General features: G+C 50.2%; 1 protein-coding gene across 8 annotated transcripts in view; it reads left to right on the forward strand.

The window, feature by feature from the left end:
* Positions 1–23298, forward strand: part of KDM2B (lysine demethylase 2B) — a 122897-nt gene that overhangs the window by 13733 nt on the left and 85866 nt on the right. For 6 of the 8 annotated variants that reach the window (XM_059408368.1, XM_059408369.1, XM_059408370.1 and 3 more), the window contains exons 5-6: positions 14607–14785; positions 14956–15062. In XM_059408368.1, coding sequence (XP_059264351.1) covers positions 14607–14785; positions 14956–15062 — 286 coding nt within the window. Of the gene's footprint in view, positions 1–14606; positions 14786–14955; positions 15063–22756; positions 23074–23183; positions 23256–23298 lie in introns of those variants that run through there. The other 2 variants (XM_059408377.1, XM_059408375.1) reach the window with 2 other exon arrangements.

Genomic DNA, 23298 nt, shown 5'->3' on the forward strand with positions numbered 1-23298 from the left:
CCAGGACCCTGAGATCATGACCTGAGCCGAAGGCAGAGGCTTAACCCACTGAGCCACCCAGGTGCCCCAATTTCCTCTAGTCTTGCTTTCCCCTTTCACAGGTGGTAAAAAATGAGGCCTGGAGAGAAGGGACTTGCGGGTTGCCCAGACAGCAGATGGCATCTCAGATTCAAATGTGGTTTGAATTTCTCAGGTTGGGAGAAAGTGATGCTTGTAATGCAAACTCAGAGGAAGGGGGGCCGTGGTGTGGATGGGCTCCTTTCTGGCCACATTGAATGGAGCTCAGGAGAGAAATCCGGGCTGGATCGACAGGAGGCATTCACCTCGCAGAACAGAGATGCAAGCGGGGTCGGGGGGTGCAGGAGCTCAGCTCGAAGGAAGGAGGGGTCCAGAGGAGTTCAGTTGTGTTTCCTTTTTTTTCTCTCTCTTTTTTTTTTTTTAAAAGATTTTATTTATTTACTTGAGAGAGAGAGAGTGAGAGAGAGCATGAGCGAGGAGAAGGTCAGAGGGAGAAGCAGACTCCCCATGGAGCTGGGAGTCCGATGCGGGACTCGATCCCGGGACTCCAGGATCATGACCTGAGCCGAAGGCAGTCGTCCAACCAACTGAGCCACCCAGGCGTCTCATCCTTTTTTTTCTTTTTTTTTTCTTTAAGATGAACACCCAGCTCACTGGTTTTTTGTCCTATTTCCCTTTTCCTGCAAAGCCAGTGTTCTGAAATCAAAATCTTGACTGTGTTTGGGCCTTGGGGAACTGAAGTTGCGTCTGCCCCCTGTTTACGTAATAGGAATCACTCCCCTGTGGGGTAACTCCTTAGACTGGAATCACAAACATTAGCTGCTTAGATTTTGTAAGCCGGGGACCCCTCCCGTATTCTTTTGTCTGATCCGTATAAAACTGGGTTTCTCGCAATCCCCATTCCATCAATGTCACATTGAGGCTCAGAGTGACTTGTCCAACAGTCAGAGAGCTAGGTGTGGAATCGCTGAGATTTATGCCCATATCTGTTTGGACACGGAGCTGTTCTCTTAACTTCTGCACAGAACTGTGGCTGGCTCCCAGCGTCCTATAATCTAGAGCTCTTTCTTGGTTTTGGCCCGGATGTCTTTTGGGTTTTCTTGGCTGACTGGGTTTAACCCCACTTTGTTAGTGTGGGTTTGTGTCTTCTTCTGCTCATCTGTCTGTGAGCTTCAGGCAGGGTCTTGAACCCAGGGCACAGAGGACATCCTGGCACGTGATGTGTCCTGGGGACCATTTCTGAAGGTTCAACGGTACGGAGCCAGAAGATATCAGTGCTTAGGGAGAACCCAGCGACCTTTGCAAGCATCTCGTTGCACAGTGAGGAAACTGAGGGCTAGACCTGGGATAAGGTTTTTCTCCACCTTAGAGATGAGGAAACGGAGACCCAGGGAACTTTGGGGCTGTACATCCCCAAGGCTTCCCTGCTACGAGAGAGTGGAGTGAGCTTTGAACTGTGGCCAGCGCTTTTGTGATTTCACACTACCTCTGTGAAATGGGTAGCAGAATAAAAAGAAGGAGCAGAATAAAAAAACCAATCCAGAAACTGGAGGAAGACGGAGATGGATGGTGGGGGACAGTCTCCAAAGAGTGGGCTCAGCAGCAGTTTGGGGTCATCGCCCGTGTATGCCTTATATCAGCGTTCAAGGTGACTTTCAGCAGCCTCTTCCCGGCTCTGAGCCCACAGTTCTTGGAGCTGACGGATGCGGCCTTCAAAGCAAGGGCCATGGGGCCACGGATTAATTTCTGCAGCTGGAATTTGTTGGATGCGTGTGTAGCCCGTGAGCCCAGAGCACCAATGAGATGGGGGGAGGAGAAAGGAAGGGAGGGGGGCTGAGCTGCTGGCCTACTTAGGAATGCCAGGCACTGCTCAATGTGGAAAATTTCTCCTGTAACCCATTGACTTCAGGAGCCCGAGAGTTGCAGGGCGCTGGGTCCTTTGCAGGATCCAAAGGGCAGCTTGTCCCTGTCACCTGGTCCAGGGATGGCTGCTCCCCAGAGCGTGGAGGGCCACATTCCATTCTTAGCGCTTGTCTGTCCCTTCTGTCCCTGGGGGGCACATGCCTCCTCCCTGAGCTTCCTGCTCAGACACCTGGCACTTAGGCTCGGCTCTCCTTTGCCGTCAGTGGCAGACCTGACTGGGAACCCGAGAAGATGGAGGGCTAATTCTTAATCTCCCAGCTCAGACTGAAAAGGACTGGCAGGCCCCAGTGTCCCCAGTGACCCCTGGGGCAAGCCTCGGGGTCTCGTCTCCCGCCGACTTCTTCCAAGTTCACGTTTAAGGGATCTGATCTGAGTATTTGAATACGAGGCTAAACATCAGTGTGTCGGTCCTGGAAGAGGACCTAAAAAAGACCTAACCCAGTGGTTTTCAAAAGGAAATCCCTGGAATCCGGATCTGGGTTCTGAGCGCCATCTCCCCTCCCCGCCGCCGCCTCCAACCTGAGCTGCCTGTTTTTATTTATGCTTTTGGCTCTTGTCGAAGCTTCTGTTTGAAGAAAGAGTTGTATGGCGGTGAAAACAGAAGTATAAAGGTCAGTTCTTCCTGGCTTTTGCACACGAAGCAACTGAGGCCGAGACAACAGGGGTCAGTGAGGGTTGCTGGGACTGGAACACAGTCCAGGGCTCTTGGCACTGTCCCGGGTGCCCCGGAGGCGTCCACCGCTCATTGCGTGGCCTCCTGTGGGCCGTCGCTGACCGAGCAACAAACAAGCCAGGCACCGGTGCCTCTGGTGTGGTTCTTCCAGACAGAATGAAAGACCCTGTTATGGGGCTGTATCTTTGGGGTTAAACTCAAAAGTGCCTGAGAAGTCCGTCTATGGGGCAGGGGAAAGAGCTCCCTTTCCCTGTCTGTCTAGTCTGGACACTGCATTTCAGAGCAGCACAGTGGCGGGTGGTGAAGCGTGTTGCAGACCTCACCCTAGGCCAGAAACTGTGCTGGGTTGTCTTGCATCAACGGGCCCCTTTTGCAAATAAACACCCTCAAAGTCTAGAAAGGGTATTTGAGGCCCCGAAGCCGCGGAGCGAGTAACAGAGCTGAGATTTATAAAAATCCTTTTTGCTGGAGAGAATTTTGAAAAGGAATGAGTAGACAGAAAGTCATAATGCATTCCCGTGGACCCAGCCCCCAGCCCCCACACATGCGCCTTGCATACGTCCGCCCGCTTCCTATCCTCCTGTGATGTTTCCGACATATCTAAGCATCATACCATTTCATCCGTAAAGTTTTTGGTATATGGTTCTAAATGAGAAGGGATTTTTAAAACCATAGTCATAATAGTGTTATCACACCTAATCTTTTAAAAACAGTAATTCCTTGGGGCACCTGGGTGGCTCAGTGGTTTGAAGCTTTTGACGTCAGCTCTGGTCATGATCCCAGGGTCCTGGGATTGAGCCCCACATGGGGCTCTCTGCTCTATGGGGAGCCTGCTTCCTTCTCTCTCTGTCTCTCTCTGCCTACCTGTGATCTCTGTCTGCTGGATAAAGGAATAAAAAAATCCTTAAAGAAAAATTAAAAAAAAAAAAAAACAGTAATTCCTTAAAATGAGTAAATATCAGTGCACCTGGCTGGCTCGGTTGGTAGAGCATGGAACTCTTGATCTTGGGGTCGTGAGTTCAAGCCCCACAGTGGGTGTGGAGCTTACTTAATAAAGAAAAAAAAAAAAACTTAAAAAATAAATAATGTGAGTAAATACCCACATTTATTGTGCAAATGTCCAGTTTCACATTAGCATACATGTTACTTCTTTTACCTTTTCTTTTCCTGATTCTGAGAGTCAGAATGTAAACACAGTCTTTATGCTGCGATTGGTTGGGATATCTTTTAAGTCTCTTGTAATCTCTGGCCCTCCCACCACCTCCAGCCAATCTGAAGTTGGATTCTTTGACCTGTAGGGTTTTTCCATTGTCTGGATTTTGCCCATAGCATTCCTTTGGAGTGGTCAGTGTTCCTCTGTCCTCGGTAGTTTCTGTTAGTTGGCAGTTAGATGGAAATGCTCGATCAGATTCAGAGTATGTCTTTCTCTCTGCATAAAAATGCACCATTCATTTATTCATTCCTTCTTCCTAGCAAGACTGCTTCATGGATGATGTTCTACTCTTCCATCAGGAGGCACATAATGTCAGGTCATCTCTCTCTCTCTCTGTCTGATGTGAGTAGGTATTGATGTCTGATGTGTAGCTTTGTTATTGTGTTAGAGGCTGCAAAGTGGTGATGGTCTCGTGCTCTCGTCCTTAGTCATTTGGTGGCTGTGATACACCTGGACATTATCATTTCTGCCCCTCTCGCTGCCACCTGGGGCTGGAACCCAGCAGAGTTTCATTTTCTGGCTGCTGGTACAGTTGTGTTTTCCTGGGGGTTTAGGTTTATGGAGCCCAGGCACCTAAAAGAATGGACTTCCCTTCCCCCTCCCTTTCTTCCCGCTTCAACCCCTCCCACAGGCTGTGGTGTCCAGGACACCTGGGGAGCTGGACGGAGCTCCCTGCGCACCAAGAAAGCTATTCTTAGAACCAAGTGTCTTGACCTTGCACGCCAGATATAGTCCGTCTGTCTCTCCCATCCTTGGGCCTCTTTCCTGTACACCCTTTCTCTCCCGTCAGCCCCAGAGGCTCCTCACTGGTCTGACCATACCAGGCCTTGACTTCCCTTTCCGTGTGAGGACGGGGCAGGCTGAGGTGGGGTCAGCCGGGGACGTGCATCTGGCCAAGAGCAGAGGGAAGCGAGGGTGCGTCAAGAGCCCTGGGGATTGTGATGGGGTGGGGGTGGGGGGCTGAAAGCCTGGTTTGTGTTCAGAAAAGAAAGAACAGGCCTCTCTCACCCACATCCTTCTGTGTTCAGCCATGGTCGTGCCACCGATGGGGCTCCTGAGTACTCGGGATTTCCAGATGCTTCTTTCCAGGTTGTGGGGGCTTTATCTTCTCTAGAACGGAGAGCGTTACACGTACCCACCTCCAGGTACCCCCAGGTCACTTGTCCAGTTCAGCTGTCATTTCTATGTGAGGTCCTATGTCCCATGCTAGGAAAAACTTAGGATCGAGAAACACCTGACGTGACTTACTCATCCCACAAACATTTAGTGAGCTCCTGCTGTGGGCCAGGCTCTCCGTTTTAGATCCGCGGGTTAGAGTCGTGAGCCAGAACTCTTCCCTTAATGATGCTTACAGTGTAGTAGTGGGGAGAGATAAGACACAAGCTGGTCGAGGATGGAGCGGTGTGATGTCCCCCGTGGATGCCATTTTCTCTTTGCGAAGCTTCTGGTCAACGGCACAGTTCTGTATCGTGTCTGTCCTGTAACACCTTGTACTAGGCCCCATAGGGGAGGCCAGGTGTGGGTAAGCCCTTCTCGGCCTTCAGGGATGTTTAGGGAGCCCTGTGGGGTTTCCCAGTCATTTTCTGGTCAGCCTTCTTGTTTGCCGGAGCTGCTGTAGCACCACAGTCCAGGTGGCTTAAAACCACAGAAATGTATTCTCTCATCATCCTGGAGGCCAGAAGTCTGAAATTTAGGTGCTGGGAGGGCTGGGGCGCTCTCGAAAGGCTCTAGGTGAGAATTCTTCGGTGTCTCCTCCCACTTCTGGTAGCTTCTGACTTCTCTGACGTTTGTTGGCTTGTGGCTCCATGTTCCATCATCTGGCTCCATCTTCACGTGGCTGTTTCCTATGTGTGTTTCCGTCCAAGTTTCCCTTGTCTTTTATAAGGACACCGGAATTGGCTAACGGCCCACCTTCATCCATCCTGACCTCACTGTAGCTTGATCACAACTGCGAAGACCCTACTTCCAGATAGTGCCCGTTCGTAGGTGTCTTGGGTTAGGACTTGCACATTTCTTTTGGGGGACACAGTTCAACCACAAGAGCCCTTGAGGTAAGCCTGTTAGTGGGATAGAGAGAAGTAGAGCTAGGCCAGGGAGAGGAGGGAACCAACGCGGAGCTATGACGTCTATGCCTCCCATGTTTTATATGGGTCACCTCTGTTGACTCCGTACTTTTGGTTTTTCCTTTGTGTTTTTACCTTTTTTTTAAAGATTTATTTTAGAGAGATATCATGAATGGGAGAGGCAGAGGAAGAGGGAGAGAGACTCTCCAGCAGACTCTGGGCTGAGTGTAGAGCCTGATATAGGTCTTGATCTCACAACCCTAGGATCATGATCTGAGCTGAAATCAAGAGTCGAGCACTTAACCCAACTGAGCCACCCAGGCACCCCCACATGTGTTTTTAAATTTTATTTACATACTTTTAAAAAAAGATTTTGTTTATTTATTTGAGAGAGAGAGAGAGCGAAAGCAGGGGGATCAGCAAAGGGAGAGGCAGAAGCAGACTCCCCACTGAGCAGGGACACCCCCCCCCCCCAATGCAGGACTTGATCCCAGGACCCTGAGATCATGACCCGAGCTGAAGGCAGACGCTTAACCGACTGAGCCACCCAAGCACCCCTCCGGGGATTTAAAAAAAAAATTAATTTAATTTTATATTTTTTCAGTGTTCTAAAATTGTTTGTGCACCACACCCAGTGCTCCATGCAATACATACTCTCTACAATACCCACCACCAGGCTCACCCCCGTTCCCCCTCAAGGGGATTTTTTAGAACTAGATTTGGGCTGTTGGTTTTTTGTTTTTTGTTTGTTTGTTTGTTTTCATGTTTTTATTATAGTCTTAGACTTGGTTGTATATAAATTGGCATCATACATAAAACCAACTTTATAGAATAGTATTGACTTACCATTTTTGGGTTGTCACAATTGTACATTTATTTATTTATTTTATTTTTCAAAGATTTAATTTGTTACTTGAGAGAGAGTGAGAGCAAGAGAGATCGTAGAGGGAGAGGAAAAAGCAGACACACTGCTGAGCAGGGAGCCCTATGTGAGGCTTAATCCCAGGACCCCAGATCGTGACCTGAGCTGAAGGCAGATGCTTAACCGACTGAGCCACCCACACACCCCAGAATTGTACATTTATTGTGCATTAGTTTTATTGTGAATACAATACAGTTTGCGAATCAGGTTAATGAGTCAGAAGTGTTCTGAAAGAGAAGGGGTTTATATAGACAATCTTGTCATTTTTTTAAAAGATTTTATTTATTTATTTGACAGAGAGCGATCACAAGCAGGCAGAGAGGCAGGCAGAGAGAGAGGGAGAGGGGGAAGCAGGCCCCCTGCTCAGCCGAGAGCCTGAGGCAGGGCTCTATCCTAGGACCCCGAGACCGTGACCCGAGCCGAAGGCAGAGGCCCAAACTCACTGAACCACCCAGACGCCTTGATCTTGTCATTTTAAAAATTTTATTCATTTACTTGGGAAAGAGAGAGCGCGAGCTGGGTAGAGGGGCAGAGGGAGAGGAAGAAGCGGACTTGTTGCTGAGCAAGGAGCCTGAGGCTTGATCCCATAACTTGGAGATCATGACCTAAGCCTAAGGTAGACCCTTAAACAGCTGGGACACCCAGGCGCCCCTACAATCTTGTTTGCATGCAAATCTTAACTTATGTGCCATGAGATGCCGTGGCACCTCTGATACCCTTAAGGGCCTTTCATTTGCCTCTAGTGTTAATTGTCTGAATTTGAAATCAGTTTTTAAATGAAAAGCAATGGTTTTGTTTCTTTTTTTTCCCCCCACAACTGTTTCTTAGGTGGATGGTCTTATCTCTCTTGCCCACTGGGGTAGTGGGGTACTTTGCCTACAGGTCTTATGCAATGGAGAAAGACTGGAACCTGAAACATTTCGGTCCTTCGATCCGTTTTTGTATGTGGAATGTACTCTCTGTGCTGAAAAGTTTAAAGAAGCATGATGAAATGAGCACCTGCCACCCAGGTTCCCATATAACCCTCTGCCCCAGAAGTGGCCATTGTCTAGTATTGGTTTTCTGGGGCTGCTAAGCCAGGTACCAGAGACCGAGTGACTTAAAAGTACAGAAACTTAGTCTGTCAGTTTCTGAACCTAAAGTCCAAAATCGAGGTGGTGGCTGCATTGGTTCCTTTCTTCTGGAGGCTCTGAAGGAAACTCCTGCCTTGCCTCTTCCAGCTTTTGGTGACTCGAGGCATTTCCTGGGCTTATAGGAACACTACTCTACTCTCCTTAGTCCTTGCTTCCGGCTTTCCCTTGACCTTGACTTTCTTCTAAGGACTCTAGTGATTGGATTTAGGGGCCCACCCTGCATCTAGGATGATCTCCTCTTGAGATCCTTATATTAATTACTTCTATAAAGATCCTTTTTTCCAAATAAGATCCTATTCAAAGGTTCTTGGTAAATCTTCTGGACGGTCACCATCTCACTGCCATCCTGTATTGTGTTTATCATTTCCTGGGCTCTCTGCAGTGTTTCCCCATCTGTGCCTGCATCTGTAAGTCAACTAAGTTGTGAGGAACTGAGCCCAGGCACACACCTAGCACCTAACAGCTCCCTGCGGGGAGGGAAGGGCACTGGGAGAAGTCGGTGAAGGCTCTGTGGAGGGAGGAGCTGGGCACTGGCCCAAGCTCCTGATCCACGAGGAAGAGACTCGCCAAAGGAGTAATAGAGTTTGTAAGTTCTTGTTCTGGTCGATTAAAGGAAGTAATGTCTTATATTGCTTTGAAACATTATTTTTTAAAAAAGATTTAGTTATTTATTTGAGGGGCGCCTGGATGGTTCAGTGGGTGGAAGCCTCTGTCTTCTGCTCAGGTCATGATCTCAGGGTCCTGGGATTGAGCCCCGCATCTTGCTCTTTGCTCAGCAGGGAGCCTGCTCTTCCCCCGCCCTCCCCCCCCACCGCCCTGCCTGCCTCTCTGCCTACTTGTAATCTCCGTCTGTCAAATAAATAAAATCTTAAAAAAAAAAATTTATTAGTTATTTGAGAAAGAGAGCACAGGTGTGTGGGGGGGATGCGGGGCAAAAGGGAGAGAAAGTATCCCCAGGAGACTCCTGGCTGAGCTCGGAGCCTGACCACAGACACTGAGATCAGGACCTGAGCTGAAATCAAAGACTTGGACCCTTAACCCACTGAGCCACCCAGGAGCCCCAGAAAAATAATTTCTTGAAGTGAAATTCACATAACAAAATTCAGTCATTTTAAGGTAGAGGATTCAGTGGCATTTAGTACATTTACAATGTTGTGCAACTATTAGTTCTCTGTTGGTTTGTTTTTTTTTTAAGGTTTTATTTATTTATTTGACAGAGCAAGAGAGAAAGCACAAGCAGGGGGAGTGGGAGAGGAGGAAGCAGGTTTCCCGTTGGGCAGGGAGCCCAATGCGGGGCTCGATCCCAGGACCCTGGGATGATGACCTGAGCCGAAGGCAGATGCTCAACCTACTGAGCCACCCCGGCGCCCCTTCTCTCTTGGTTCTAAAACATTCTCATCACCAGAAAGGAAGCTCCTATCCCTTAGCGCCCCTCCTTCTTGTCACCTGGTCCCAGGCTCCCACTAATCTACTCGCGTGCTGTCTGGATTTACCTATTCCGGACATGGTATGTAAATGACTTCATGCCACGTGTGACCATTGGACACTGGCGTCTTTCACTCAGCATCATGTCTTTCAGCTTCATCCATGTTGCAGCAGGGATCGATGGTACATTCCTTTCTAGGGCTCAAGGATGTACATTTATTTATTTATGTATTTTTAAAGATTTTATGTATTTGTCAGAGAGAGAGTGAGAGAGCGCATACAAGCAGGGGGAGCAGCAGGCGGGAGGGAGAGGGAGAAGCAAGCTCCCCACTGAGCAGAGATTTTTTTTTCCCCCCAACTTGGGGCTCCATCCCAGGACCCCGGGATCATGACCTGAGCCAAAGGCAGAGGCTTTAACCCACTGAGCCACCCAGGCGCCCCCAGTTGTGACTTTTGAAAGAAAATGTTACTTTTAGAAAAACCAAATTTTTTGGTCATTTAGTGCCCAAGTTTTTGTATTTAATAACATCTTTATCAAGATATAATTTATATACCATATAATTCAAGTATTTAAAATGTCCGAATCAGTGGTTTTTCATCTGTCTACATAGCCGGGCAAACATCACCACAGTCAATTTTAGGACATTTTTATCACCCCCTACCCCTCCCAAAACGTCTCCACACCCATTTAGCCATCCTTATTGTGTTTTAGGATCTTAAGTAGTCAGTCCACTGGACTGGCTGGCGGAGATTTAAGTGGCTCTGACTTTCTACTGCTTCACTTTTTCCACCTGTAATTATAGATGAAATCGGCCAATTCTCTAACACTACCTGCCTGCGGGCACTTAAAGGAAGTGTTTCATGGGCATGGTCTCATTTAAAGCTCAGATCAGCCCTATGGGCTAGCTGCTGTTTTTGTCCCCAGGTCACAGATGGGGAAACTGATACACTCAAAGAAGCTAGGAGGCCTGAGGCTCGGGAGGATTTGAACCACAAAGTCATCCCTTAATTTTGTTGTGTTGAGGGGCACCTGGGTGGCTCAGTGGGTTAAAGCCTCTGCCTTTGGCTCAGGTCATGATCCCAGGGTCATGTGATCGAGCCCGGCAGGGAGCCTGCTTCCTCCTGTCTCTCTGCCTGCCTCTCTGCCTACTTGTGATCTCTGTCAAATAAATAAATAAAATCTTAAAAAAAAATTTTGTTGGGGCACCTGGGTGGCTCAGTGGGTTAAGCCGCTGCCTTTGGCTCAGGTCATGATCTCAGAGTCCTGGGATCGAGTCCCGCATCGGGCTCTCTGCTCAGCAGGGAGCCTGCTTCCCTCTCTCTCTCTCTCTGCCTGCCTCTCCATCTACTTGTGATTTCTCTCTGTCAAATAAATAAATAAAATCTTTAAAAAAAAAAAAATTTTGTTGTGTGGATAGGGGCGACGGAGCTCAAGTTTTCTAGGCTGACTTGCATGCTGGAGCAGCTAGGGCTGTGATTCCCAACCACCTGCCCAGCAGTCCTCGCACAGGGGTCATTGCACATAGGACCTTGTGCCAGGGTTGGGAGGAGAGGCAGGGGGACGAGGGAGGCTGGCCAGAGAGGGGGAGGGGTTGGGTTCTGTTCCCCTCTCACCTCCCCCACTGTCACAGCAGGTTCTCTGCCAACTGGGCTTCCGCTAAAAGCTGACCAGAGCCCACCTGTTGTTCCAGGAACCCTGGTTAGGGAGGAGCCAGCGCTTTCCAGAGCAGGCCAGGACTTTCAACAAAGTTCAGGGATGCCCCCTGGTGGATCTGCACTCCCGATGCAGAAACAGAGTTGTTCTCCGTGTCCCAGGCGCGGAGGGTGGCAATCTTTTTTTTCCCATCCTAGCGTGTGACCACAAGTCAATGGCACAGGGGTGGGAGTTGGGGGGGATAGGAACCTGGGCTGTGGATTAGATTGAATTGGCTTCAAATTCTAGTTCTGCGATTCATTCACTGGGCATTTTGGGTCTAGTTAGTTGTCTGAGCCTCATTTTCTCATCCATCAAATGGGTATAAGTGAAGTTCTACCACACAGAACCGCAGTTAGCTTAAGATAAGCTGCGTGGAGAGCTTGCCTGTGCTCTGGGAACATTAGCTCTTCTAATTGTAGAGGATATTCTGGAGGATTTGAGCCAATCCCATCACCTCTGGGGCATTGGTTTCCTCATTTCTAAGATAGGGACAGTCCTACCTTGCGTCTGGGGTGGTTGTAAAAATTAGATATTGAATCTGGAAGATAGTTACAGGCGAGGGTTCCTATGTGCATAAGGGGCTGCTTTTATTATTCAGTTCCTGTGATGTGAAGGGCACTGTGTGTTTATTCAACAAATATTGACCCTGGGCCTGTTACAGGGCAAGCTCTGCACAGAGCTGGCGATAGAGCATCGAACCAGATGGGAATAGTACTCACATCAGCATGTAATTGTCAGGAGGATTTTGTCTAGTTCAAGGGTTGGCAAGCTTTCTCTGGAAAGATCTAGAGTAAGTGTTTTGGGCTTTGCTGATCGTTCAGTTTCCTGTCGGCTTTGCAGCTCACCTGGTGCAGAGTGGAAAGAGCCAGAGACGACATGGGAACCGGAGTGTGGCTGGGTGCTAATAAAACTTTATCTGTAGGGGCGCCTGGGTGGCTCAGTTGTTAAGCTTCTGCCTTTGGCTCTGGTCCTAATCCAGGGTCCCGGGATCGAGCCCCACATGGGGCTTCCTGCTTGGCGGGAAGCCTGCTTCTCCCTCTCCCACTCCCCCTGCTTGTGTTCCCTCTCTCACTGTCTCTCTCTCTCTCTCTGTCAAATAAATAAATAAGATCTAAAAAACACAACAAAAAACCGACTTAAAAAAAATACAAAACTTTATCTGTGGGTCCAGAGATTTGAGTTTTGTATCATTTTCCTATCACAAAGTATTCTTCTTTTGACAACCCCCCCCCCCCACCCATGTTCCACCACTTAACAACATAAAAACCAGGGCACCTGGGTGGCTCAGTTGGTTAAGCATCTGCCTTCAGTTTAATGATCCTGGGGTCCTGGGATCCAGCCCGAGCCCCGTGTTGGGCTCTCTGCTCAACAGGGAGCCTGCTGCTTCCTTTCTCTATCCTGCGTCCTCTGCTCGTGCTCCCTTGCTCTCTTTGTCAAATTAAAACAAAACAAAACAAAACAACACATAAAAACCATCTGTAGCTCAGGGGGCATAGAAAAACAGGTGGGGGGGGCATATTTGTCCGTTGGGCTGTCATTTCCTGGCTCCTTTTGTTTAGTTTGTTCTTCATTCTTGGAGTTGCTTCGAACAAGGTGATTACCTGTTTCTGGTTTTTCTCTTTCTTTTTTTTTTTTTTTTTGGCTTACATTTTCCCCCCTCCCCCCCCTTTTTTTTTAATAGGCTTCATGCCCAGCGTGGAGCTCCATGCTGGGCTCAAACTCATGACCCTGAGACCAAACCCTGAGCTCAGATCAAGAGTCAGGTGCTTACTCGACTGAGCCACCCAGGTGCCCCTCATTTACACATTTCTAAGTTTCTGTGGACTGTGTATTTGTCATTGAGCTAATGGGGGAATTGTGGTCTTTCCTTACCAGATGGCAGACTTCTCATTCTAGTCATGATGCTTATTTTGTGTCCTGACAGACGGGAGGTGGCAGCTTTCATCATAAATCACCATGAATTTGGCAATCTGCTCTGTGTCTGTCTGCTCCCCTTTCACTGCTCTTCCACTGAACTTTGCTTGTTCCTTCTCCATTGGCTGAAGTTCTCAAGCTATTATTCCCATCTTTTTTCTCTTTAATTTCTATCTTACAGATGGGGACGCAGAGTCCCCAGGAAGTTGTGATTTCCTTGAAGCCTTGTTTTGTTTTTTTTTTTTTAAAGATTTTATTTATTTATTTGACAGACAGAGATCACAAGTAGGCAGAGAGGCAGGCAGAGAGAGAGGAAGGGAAGCAGGCTCCCTGCTGAGCAGAGAGCCCGACACGGGACTCGATCCCAGGACCCTGAGATCATGACCTGAGCCGAAGGCAGCGGCTTAACCCACTGAGCCACCCAGGTGCCCCAAAGCCTTGTGTTTTTATTTGTCTTGCTTTTGTTTTGGAAAAAGAGAAAGAGAGCAAGGTACAGGGAAAGGGGGAGAGGGAGAGAGAGACAGAGAATCTGAAGCAGGCTCCATGCCCAGCATAGAGCCCAAAGCGGGGTTTGATCTCAAGACCGTGAGATCAGGACCCGAGCGGACATTAACAGTCAGACGCCCAACTGACTGAGCTGCCTGAGCACCCCATCTTGAAACTTCATTAGTTGCTGGTGCCCCAGGGCTGGCACTGAATGCTCCTGTCTCCCCGTCCTGAGCTTGTTTCCTTCTCTCTGGGAAGCAGTTCATTCCTTTTAGTTCAGACGTTGTTCGTATGAGAAGTCATATGTCACACACTGTACAGGACAGCCAACTTTTGTTTATTTGTTCCATAAATAGGTACTGAGTTCCCCTCTGTGCCGGTCTCTGTGTAGATACTACGCGGGGCAAAGTAGTGAGCAAGATAGGTAGGACTTCTGCTCTGGTGACAGTTGCGGAATGGTAGGGAAGAACGAAAACCGAGCAGACAAGCATTACTTAGGAATTATGGTTACTGTCGGGGGTAATCGGCGGGGGGACCCATGCATTTATGCACCAGACACTGGGCCGAGGAGTTCGGTGACCATCATCTGATTTAATCCTCGCAACTAGCCTATGAAAGCAGATGGAAGGATGAAGACACGGAAGTTCAGAGAAGACCAAGTGGTTTTCCTGGCCCCATAAACTGGGGAGGGAGATGACCAAACAGCTGATTTTCTGTGGAAATAAGGACTATCGTAATGCTGAGAATAAGCAGAAAGACCTTGAGGGCCATGCCAGGAGAATCTTCGGTAGGCCGTGGGGAGCACTGAAGGGGGGGTGTCCGTGGTCAGGTCTCTGTTTCAGAAAGCTCATGCTGGCAGCACTGTGGAGGATGGATAGGAGGGGGGAGCCTGAGGACCTGTTAGAAAGTTCTGGAAGTTGTCTTGAAGAGTAGTAGTAAGGGTGGACTGGACCAGCGCGGAGTCTGTGGTGTCCGAGGGAAGCAGATGGCTTGTAGAGAGAGTCAGTGAGGAAAACCGACCGGACCAGGTAATAGAGCAGACGTGGCGTACGGGGGAGGCAAGTTTCGTTGACGGGGATCCCCAGTGGCCTCCAGCTCCTGAGCCCCCAGGAGCCACCAGCATGTGGATTCTGCCTCTAGGTAGCCGGCGGCTGGTGGACGTGATGGACGTGAACACCCAGAAGGGCACGGAGATGAGCATGTCCCAGTTTGTGCGCTACTACGAGACGCCGGAGGCCCAGCGGGACAAGCTGTACAACGTCATCAGCCTCGAGTTCAGCCATACCAAGCTGGAGCACCTGGTCAAGCGTCCGACTGTGGTAGGGCCCCCGGCCACCATCCCCTCTCCGATGCCACCCCCCTCCTCTCCTCGCCCAGCTTCTGGGCCTGTGCCAGCCCCGGGGCGGGGTGGGGGGGGCAGGTGGTGAGGGAGCCCGGCGGACGGGCGCGGCCCGGGGCCAGGAGGTGCTGACGGCGGTCCGGCTTTCAGGTAGATCTGGTGGACTGGGTGGACAACATGTGGCCCCAGCATCTGAAGGAGAAGCAGACGGAAGCCACGAATGCCATCGCCGAGATGAAATACCCGAAAGTGAAGAAGTAAGACTGCCTGGCCAGTGGTGGGAGCTGGGCGGGCAGGGACATGGGGCGGGGGGGTGGGGGGGGTTGTCTCACAGCCCTGCGGGCGCTGCTGGGACATGAGGAAAGGGGGTCCTTGGCATCGGCAGCCTGGCATCTTGCTGCCTTGGAACGCTGGGGCTCTGCCTTCCCCCTCCAGATGGGCCTTTGGCCTCCCTGTTGGCTCTCCCCAGGAGCATGTGATCTGGGGTGGGGGGAGGGGGAGGAAGAATAATGGGACCATCTCTGCGTGCGCGTGCGTGTGTGTGTGTGCGTGTGTTTGTGCATGTGTGTGTGTCTGTATGTGCTTGTCGCACCCTTATCTCCTCCCACCAAGGGACAGCATGGCCTGGGATCAGGCATCTTCAGAGAGACCCGCTCACCGTGGACACTTTGCTTTTGCTAGTGTTGCGGGGGCGGTGTGTGGTCTGGTGTTCTTTTGTTCTTTGCTGCGGAGACCCAGGGCTTTTCCCAAACAAAGAGTGAGGGCTACTTATTCATCATCAAACACCTCTTAGACGGTGTCTCCACGCAGCAGCTGGGCTCTGGGCTGGGAAGGTGGCTGTGTCTAATGCAGAGACATCATTCCATGTGGACCTGTAAGTCCTGACACCCATTGTTAAACTTGGGCAGAGGTACCTGCGTTCCCCTCCACTTTCTAGAATTTCAGTAATGGACCCTTGGGACCCCTGGGTCTGCCTTAAAGCTCTCACCATCCCGGGCCGTCTGTGTTTCCGTCTCTGAAATGGGAAGGAGATGCTGTCCGTCCCGGGCAGCACTGCTGCTCTGGGCTTCCTAGAAGAGTTGGCCGGGGCGGCTCCAAATCCATTAGCATCTCCGCTCTCAGCCCTGCTGCCAGGAGTGCCCCCGGGAGCCTGAAGGCTGTGAGCTTTTCATTCACTGCACCCTTCATTCAGGACGCAGTGAATATGCAGACTTCGTGCCAGACTTCGTGAGGGAAGCCAGCGCGCTGGCCCCGAGCTGCTCGAGGCTTTGCTTTCAAGCTCTCTTTTTCTTTAATTATTTCTCAAGCATTTTTCCTCCCCTTGAAGCTGAAGCTCCTTACATCCCTTGGATCTGGGCTACATCAAACACAAAGAGTGGGCTCAGGGTGGGGAGGGAGGGGAGGGGTTTCAGTTCTCTTCGTTTCCCATACCACTGCGGCAGAATTTCCCGAGCCCCTGGGATGGGGAAGGAAAGGATGAACGAGACTGGGAGCCCTTACCCTCTGGAGGATGTGTCATAAAACACACGAGATGAAGTGCAGCTTTCATCCTAGGTGGAAGGAGGCAGGCTCTGGGGATGGGAGCAGGGAGAGGAAGAATCGTTTTTGGCTGGTGGCATTGCGGGACATCGGCCCCGGGCTTTGAAGGGTAGAGGGCATGGGAGGAATGTGAGGAGGGATGGGGGTAGTGAAGTGCCAAGGGCCTTGAAGGAATCCTGAGGGGACAGCTGGAGGAAAGAGTGTGGGATGCAGAGATTAGTGATCACAGCTGCCATTGATTGATTGGGTGATTGATGGATTGATTCATTCATTCATTCAACATGTGTGTTAAACATCTGATTGGTGCTGGGCACTGGACATATGGTGAGGGGAAAACCAAATGAGCTCCCTGCCCTGACACAGCTTACAGACTCTCAGGAGATAGATGTTCATCCCGCGATCTGAGCGACAAATGGAAATTTGCAGCCGTGTTGAGGCCACAAGGCAGAGATCTGTGGGGGTAGGGGAGAGCGTGTACCCTGGTACTCGTAGTCAGGGAGGGCAGGGCAGGTGTCCCCAAGATGGGATCTGAAGAGAGAGGGGTTACTTAGGAGAAGAGACCTGGGAAGAGCTTTCCTGGCTGCCTGCGGAGAGCCTGGTATGATGGTTAGGAAAGGTGGGGAGAGGGAGACAGGTAGACCTGTGGAAGGAAGGTTAGTGGGGCTGGAGCAGAGGAAAGCGAGAGGGTCGTGGGTGCAGGGTGGTGGGTGGGCCAGGCTGATCGGGGCCCAAGGTGCCATAGTGAAGGGTCTGTGTTTCTCCAAAGACCAGTCAGAAACTTCTGTGAGATCTTTTTTTTTTTTTTTTTTTTTTAGATTTTTTTTTTTTTTTTTTTTTTTAAGATTTTATTTATTTATTTGACAGAGCAAGCAAGGGAGAGAGAGAGCACAGGAAGGGGGAGCGGCAGAGGGAGAGGGAGAAGCAGGCTCCTCGCTGAGCAGGGAGCCCAGGGCAGAACTGGATCCCAGGACCCGGAGATCATGACCTGAGCCGAAATGAAGAGTCAGTTGCTCAACCCAGTGGGCCGCCCGGGAGCCACTCTCCATGAGATTTTAAGCAGAGATGGGTGTGTTCAGATTTGCTTTATGCAAGTTCTGGAGCTGTGTGGTTTGTAGGAGCTGGGAGTAGAGTGATAGGAGAAACCGGTACATCACCTCTATGAGGGCAAATGATGGGCCAGGAGGGAGCAGGGACAAATAGGACATGTATCTAGGAAGGTAAAATAGTGCTGGGGGACATCAATCTCAATTACTTTGCCTCCTTCCGATGTTTGATATATTCTTGACTTTATTGAAAAACTCCTCTAAGTAGTTTAATTTCTATTAATACATTGAGAATCCTATCTAATTACCAAAAAAGGCTCACACACAATTTTCTAGAACCACCTGCTTCAGCCCAGTGGTTGGATCGTGTGGCAAATTGATTTACAAGCCCTGTCCATGGCTGTGGGAACTTGTTACAGGATTTGAACCTTGTTAGGAAGGAAGTTGTCACCTTGGAAATAGTCCATTGGTTTTGCTGAAAAAAAAAAAAAATGCTGATTTCAGTTAATCAGGAAGGTAAAAATCCCACAGTGATGAAGTCCTCTGGGGCCGTAGAGTGGTTCTGTGGAATTTAATTAATATGACACTGTTTCTGGAAGTCAGAGCTTCTACCCTGATGGGCCACCTGAATTGAGGTTTGCAGGAGGGAAGAGAGGAGGGTTACAGACCCATTACTGCCTTGTCTCTGGCTCCAGAATTGTGCCGTCTGATCATGGCGAGGGGTTCAGAATTTTAATGGGGTTGGTTGAGATACTTAAAGCTAGGAGTGCTGACGTTTGTCAAGGGGGTGGTAGCTGTAACTTTGTGGGAGACAAAAGATGTAATGGTTACATTAGTGTATTAGCTATCTGTTACTGCCTTTAATGAGTGCCCATAAACCCAAGACCCTGTTGTGAGTAGTTGGTAGGCTACAGTGACTAAAGCAAAGGCCCCATGCTCAGGGGGCTTATGTTCGGGTGGGGAAAAGAGATGGGCAAGCAAACCCAAGTGGTAAGTATTTTTTTAATTAAGGAGGTTATAAGTATTAGGAGGAAACATAAAGCAAGATAAAGGAGGGCAGTGCCTGGCTGCTCAGTTGGTGGAACATGCGACTCTTGATCTTGGGGTCGTGAGTTCGAGCCCCATGTTGGGTGTAGAGATTACTTAAAAAAAAAAAAGACAAGATAAAGAGAAAAGAGGATGACAGGGCTGGCTGAATATATCTCGGCTGTCCTGGGCGCTTCTGCTGCCTTTGCCTTCTCTCCGTCTTTCCCCTGCAGGAATGTTCTGGCTGACTAGAGTTATTTGTCTTAGAATATTCCTTATAATAGATAAACAGCGACAACTGTTTGGGAATATTCCTGTATCAGCTTATTAATGCATAAAATTATCCTAAAACTTTATAGCTTAAAAAAAAAAAAGAAATCTTAACAGTTTAAAGCAACAAACATTGCCTCCCAGTTTCTGTATATCAGGAAACTGGGAGTGGCTTACCAGGCTCATAGTGGCTGGTGAGCTTGTCTCAAGGTGGGGGCCGGGGCTGCGCTCATACGAAGGCTTGACCGGGGCTGGAGGGCCCACTTCCAAGAGGGTGCGCTCTCATGGCTGTTGGCTAGAGGGCACCGTTCTTCATTGTGTGGGCCTCTCCATAGGGTGACTTGAGTGTCCTTGTGGCATGGCAGCTGGTTCCCCTCCACCACCACCCCACAAATGATTGGAGAGAGAGCAAGGAAGAAGCCAGAGTGTCTGTGATGACCTAGTTTTGAAAGTCACATGCTGTTTACTTCTGCCATATTCTTTTAATTAAAAGTGAGGCACTTGGTCTAGCCCACACTCAAGGGAAGGGGAATTTGGCTCTATATCTGAAAGGGAGGGTGGTCTCAAAGACTCCCGTGGACATGTTTTAAAGTCTTCATAATCTCCTAGGTCTATGACATGGGCATACCTTTCTCACTTAGCATTGCTGGGTATTATGATGCATTCCAGAAGGAAATTAGCGAGTCTTTTCTGTCCTCACATGTTGATTCCAGAAATGAGGCTTGTGGCTTAATGGAGACAAGCTGTGAACTAATGGGCAGGAGAAGGAAGGGGACCCCACATAAGGCATATGTTGGGCCTCCAAAGAATTGGGAGTCAGTTGTATTTTTTCTCCCTGTACTTTCTGGGGGTGGCGGGAAGAACCGGGAAAAAATTGGGGGATGCAAAGCTGAAACCCCGACAGGATGAAGCAAGTTTTAAGGCTGCCCCTGGGGATCCCTGGTAGCCGCGGGAAATCCTTCCATCTCCTCTCAGGGACTCAGTTTGCCTTTCTGCAAAATGGGGATCCTGTCATTCCTGCCCCACCTGCCAACCATGCTGTAGGGAAATGGAGCCAATAGTGGATGTGCGGTGTGGGAAGGATGTTTGTCTCTGTGCCCTCATGTAGGCACAAGGTCTCCAAGTGCCATTGGTGTCCCTGGCTTTTCAATCTATTCGGATCACATTTGCACTGGGCTTTTTTTTTTTTTTTTAAGTTTTTTTTTATTTATTTGAGAGAGAGAGAGCACAAGGAGTAGGGAGGGAAGGGGGAGAGGGAGAGGGAGAAGCAGAATCCACGCTGAGCACAGAGCCCAGTGAGGGGCTGAGTCCCTGGACCCTGGGATCATGATCTGAGCCAAAGGCAGATGCTTAACCAACTGAGCCACCCAGGCGCCCCTGCATTGGGTTTTTATCTTGACAACCTTATTTACTTTCCCCTCTCAGTAGCCATGTTTGCTGGTACTAGAAATGATCATCCCTGTGGGATAGACCACCCTGGAACACGGAGGGACTAGAGAGGTTGCTGATGTCACACAGGGGCGGAGCTGTGGGCCCGGCAGCACACCCCAGGCCTCTGGATTCCTGGCTTTTCCTCTCTACCTCTCTACCTCTACAAGAGGACCAAAGAAAGCCAGCCTTTTCTGTGCTGCCACGTATAGACATAGACACTGTGTTAGACACTTAACACGCATATCTCAGCAGTCTTGGAAGTAGGTGTTACTATCCTCATTTTACAGAAAAGGAAACTGTAGTTCCTAGTGCTTCCATGCAGATAACAGGTGTACAGCTGAGTGTAAGACAGTGGGGGCTGCTGCGGCTGTGGATAGTTTCAAAAATTCTTCTTTTAAAAAATGAAAAAAAATACAAAACAGCAGCAACCCAGTGCCGGCCAAACGAAGCACATCTAGGGCCTGGTTTGACCCCTGAGAACCACATTTAGAGGTCCCTGACTAGCTCACCAAATGGGGATGCTGAGTTCCAGGAGGGGGAAGGATTTAGTCCAGTGTCACACAGTTGATCAGAATAATTATAGGGCTGTATCGCTGGGTGCTATACTTAACACAGATGAATCTGATGTGATCCCTGCTGGGGCTCGAGCTGAGGCATTTGTGACCAAAAAAGTAATAATTTTCCCATGTGGCCAGCCTGGTTCAGCTGTCAGAGCCTTCTCTTAGCTCACTCAACTTCACTTATATTTTGTGTGTGTCAGGAACTTTGCTCAAGGGGTGTCTGGGTGGCTCAGTTGGTTAAGCATCTGACTCTTGATTTCAGCTCAGGTTGTGATCTCAGGGTCCCGAGATGAAGCCCCACATTGGCTTGGCCCTGGGCTTGGAGCCTGCTTGGGATTCTCTTTCTCCCTCTCCCTCTGTCCCTCTCCACTTACCCTCCCTTAAAAAAAAAAAAGAGTGCTTAAAAAACCTTGCTCAAGGGTGCCTGGGTGGCTCAGTGGGTTAAGCCGCTGCCTTCGGCTCGGGTCATGATCTCAGGGTCCTGGGATTGAGTCCTGCATCGGGCTCTCTGTTCAGCAGGGAGCCTGCTTCCCTCTCTCTGCCTGCCTGCCTGTCTACTTGTGATCTCTCTGTCAAATAAATAAATAAAATCTTTAAAAAAGAAAAAGCAAAAAACACCTTGCTCAAGAACACCCACCCAATGACTGGTGCTCAAATCCAAGATGGGAGATGTTTCTTGTACTTATAATTTTTTTTTTAAGTAGGCAGAATATATATATATATATATATATATATATATATATATATAAAGTCAGCCAGTTCCAAAGAGTTCACAGTGTAATCTCATAGCAGGCCTTTGGAGAGGCACTAAGGACCGGCTGGGCATCCTGTAAATGACCCTGGGAAGCAGCACTCTAACCTTGGGCATGGACCACCTTGAAATGGCTTCAAGGTTCACCTCCCTAAAATGGGGATTATAGGTTGTTTTATTTTTTTTAGATTTTATTTATTTATTTGACAGAGAGAGTGAGTGAGAGAGGGAACACAAGTAAGGGGAGTGGGAGAGGGAAAAGCGGGCTTCCTGCAGATCGGAGAGCCTGATGGAGGACTTGATCCCAGGATCCTGGGATCATGACCTGAGTGGAAGGCAGACGCTTAGCGATTGAGCCATCCGGGCAGCCTATAGGTTGTATTAAAGGTGAAATGATATCGTACGTGTAAACAGTTATTATCATTAGCGCTCATTAGGGACTATTAGTTAATGTTGGAGGATAGCTCCAGTGGATGGAGTTAGGCAAAGAATGGAGAAGCTTGAGTTCTGCCCCTACCAAGGCTATACCACTGTCTCCTGACCCCTTGTGGTTTAGGGGAAGGGTGTGGGGATAGAGTGGGAGAAGGGCTGTGGCCCTGGTGAGCCTGCCCTGGAGGGTGGGACTTCTCATTTGAGCAGGACCATCTCCTGCAGCCTGATGGGGGTTGAGTTTGTACACAACCTGAAGATATCGATACTCTTCAGTCTTGGGATTTGCCCGGTAGACCTGGGAGAAGAGCTGAGAAATTCTGAGCCAGGCTGCTTGGGTAAGCACTGTCACTGATTAAAGCAGTGACCACTGTGCCTCCGCTTTCTCATCTGTAAAATGGGGGCAGTCCTGGGAGTGATCTTGGAGGGTTGAAAATCCGATTAAATTATCAGTCTTATGGTGCTAGGTACTGTGTTAATATGTACATGTCTCTGAATTCCCTCTGAATTCTATGATGTAAGGTCGCACAGCTACTAAGGGGGCAGGCAGGGAAGGGGCAGCACAGGCCTGTCTCAGAATGCAGAGTTGAACTTCAAATCACCTGCCTGCCATTAGGATGAGATAACCGGCTCAGGGAGGGGAGGTAAGCTGCCCAAGGTCACACAGATAGTCTGTTTGAGGGCCAGAGCATCATCCCTGGGCTCCCAGCAGCTCTACCTGGGATTTGACACTCTCTCCCAACCCCAGCCATGCCCCGATGGGCACATTTAAGGAAGGTGGCTTTGCGTCGTCTTGGGTCGTCACCTCCAGAAGCAGGACGGCGCCCACACTCCCTGAAAACGGGGGGCGCGGGTGTTGCTGAGCGCCCGCCTGTAGAGCTACCCTCGTGTCCCCACCCAGCCGGGGGCGAGGGGGCGGCCGTGGGCGGCGGCGGCGTCCCCTGGCGCTGGCCGGCAAGCTTCCCTGTCGCCGCCGCGGCCTCCCTCCTCCTTCCTGGCGGCCGCCGCGCCGCGCGGGTGTTCAGTTTCAGCGCGGGGATGAGCGCAGGCTGCGCCGGGCTCCCGGAGGAAGGAAGGAGGAGAGAGGGCTGCACGGTCCTCCGCCGGGGCCTGGCAGCGCCGTGGAGGGGGCTCGGCTCCGGTCGCCGGGGCTGGGCGCGCGTCGATCCTGCGCTGCCGAAGGGGACGCCCGGGAGTCGCGCTGCCGCCGCCGCCGAGGGTAACCGCGGGCGCGCCGGGCGGGGCCGGGCGGGCGTCCCTGCGCTGCGCCCCGCGGGCCCGGGGCTGCCCCGGAGCCCCCGCTCCTACGGGGCGCGCCGGGGCGGGGTGTGGGTCGCCTCCCGCCCGCGGGCAGCGCAGCCGGCGTCGCGGAGCAGCTCTTTGTGTCTCCCCGGGCTGCGTGTAAGTGTGTAGTGTGTGTGCGCGCGCGCTCGGCGCCTCCAGC

The sequence above is a fragment of the Mustela nigripes genome, chromosome 8 (genome assembly GCF_022355385.1).
Source record: "Mustela nigripes isolate SB6536 chromosome 8, MUSNIG.SB6536, whole genome shotgun sequence".
In the NCBI taxonomy this organism is placed as follows: Eukaryota; Metazoa; Chordata; class Mammalia; order Carnivora; family Mustelidae; genus Mustela; species Mustela nigripes.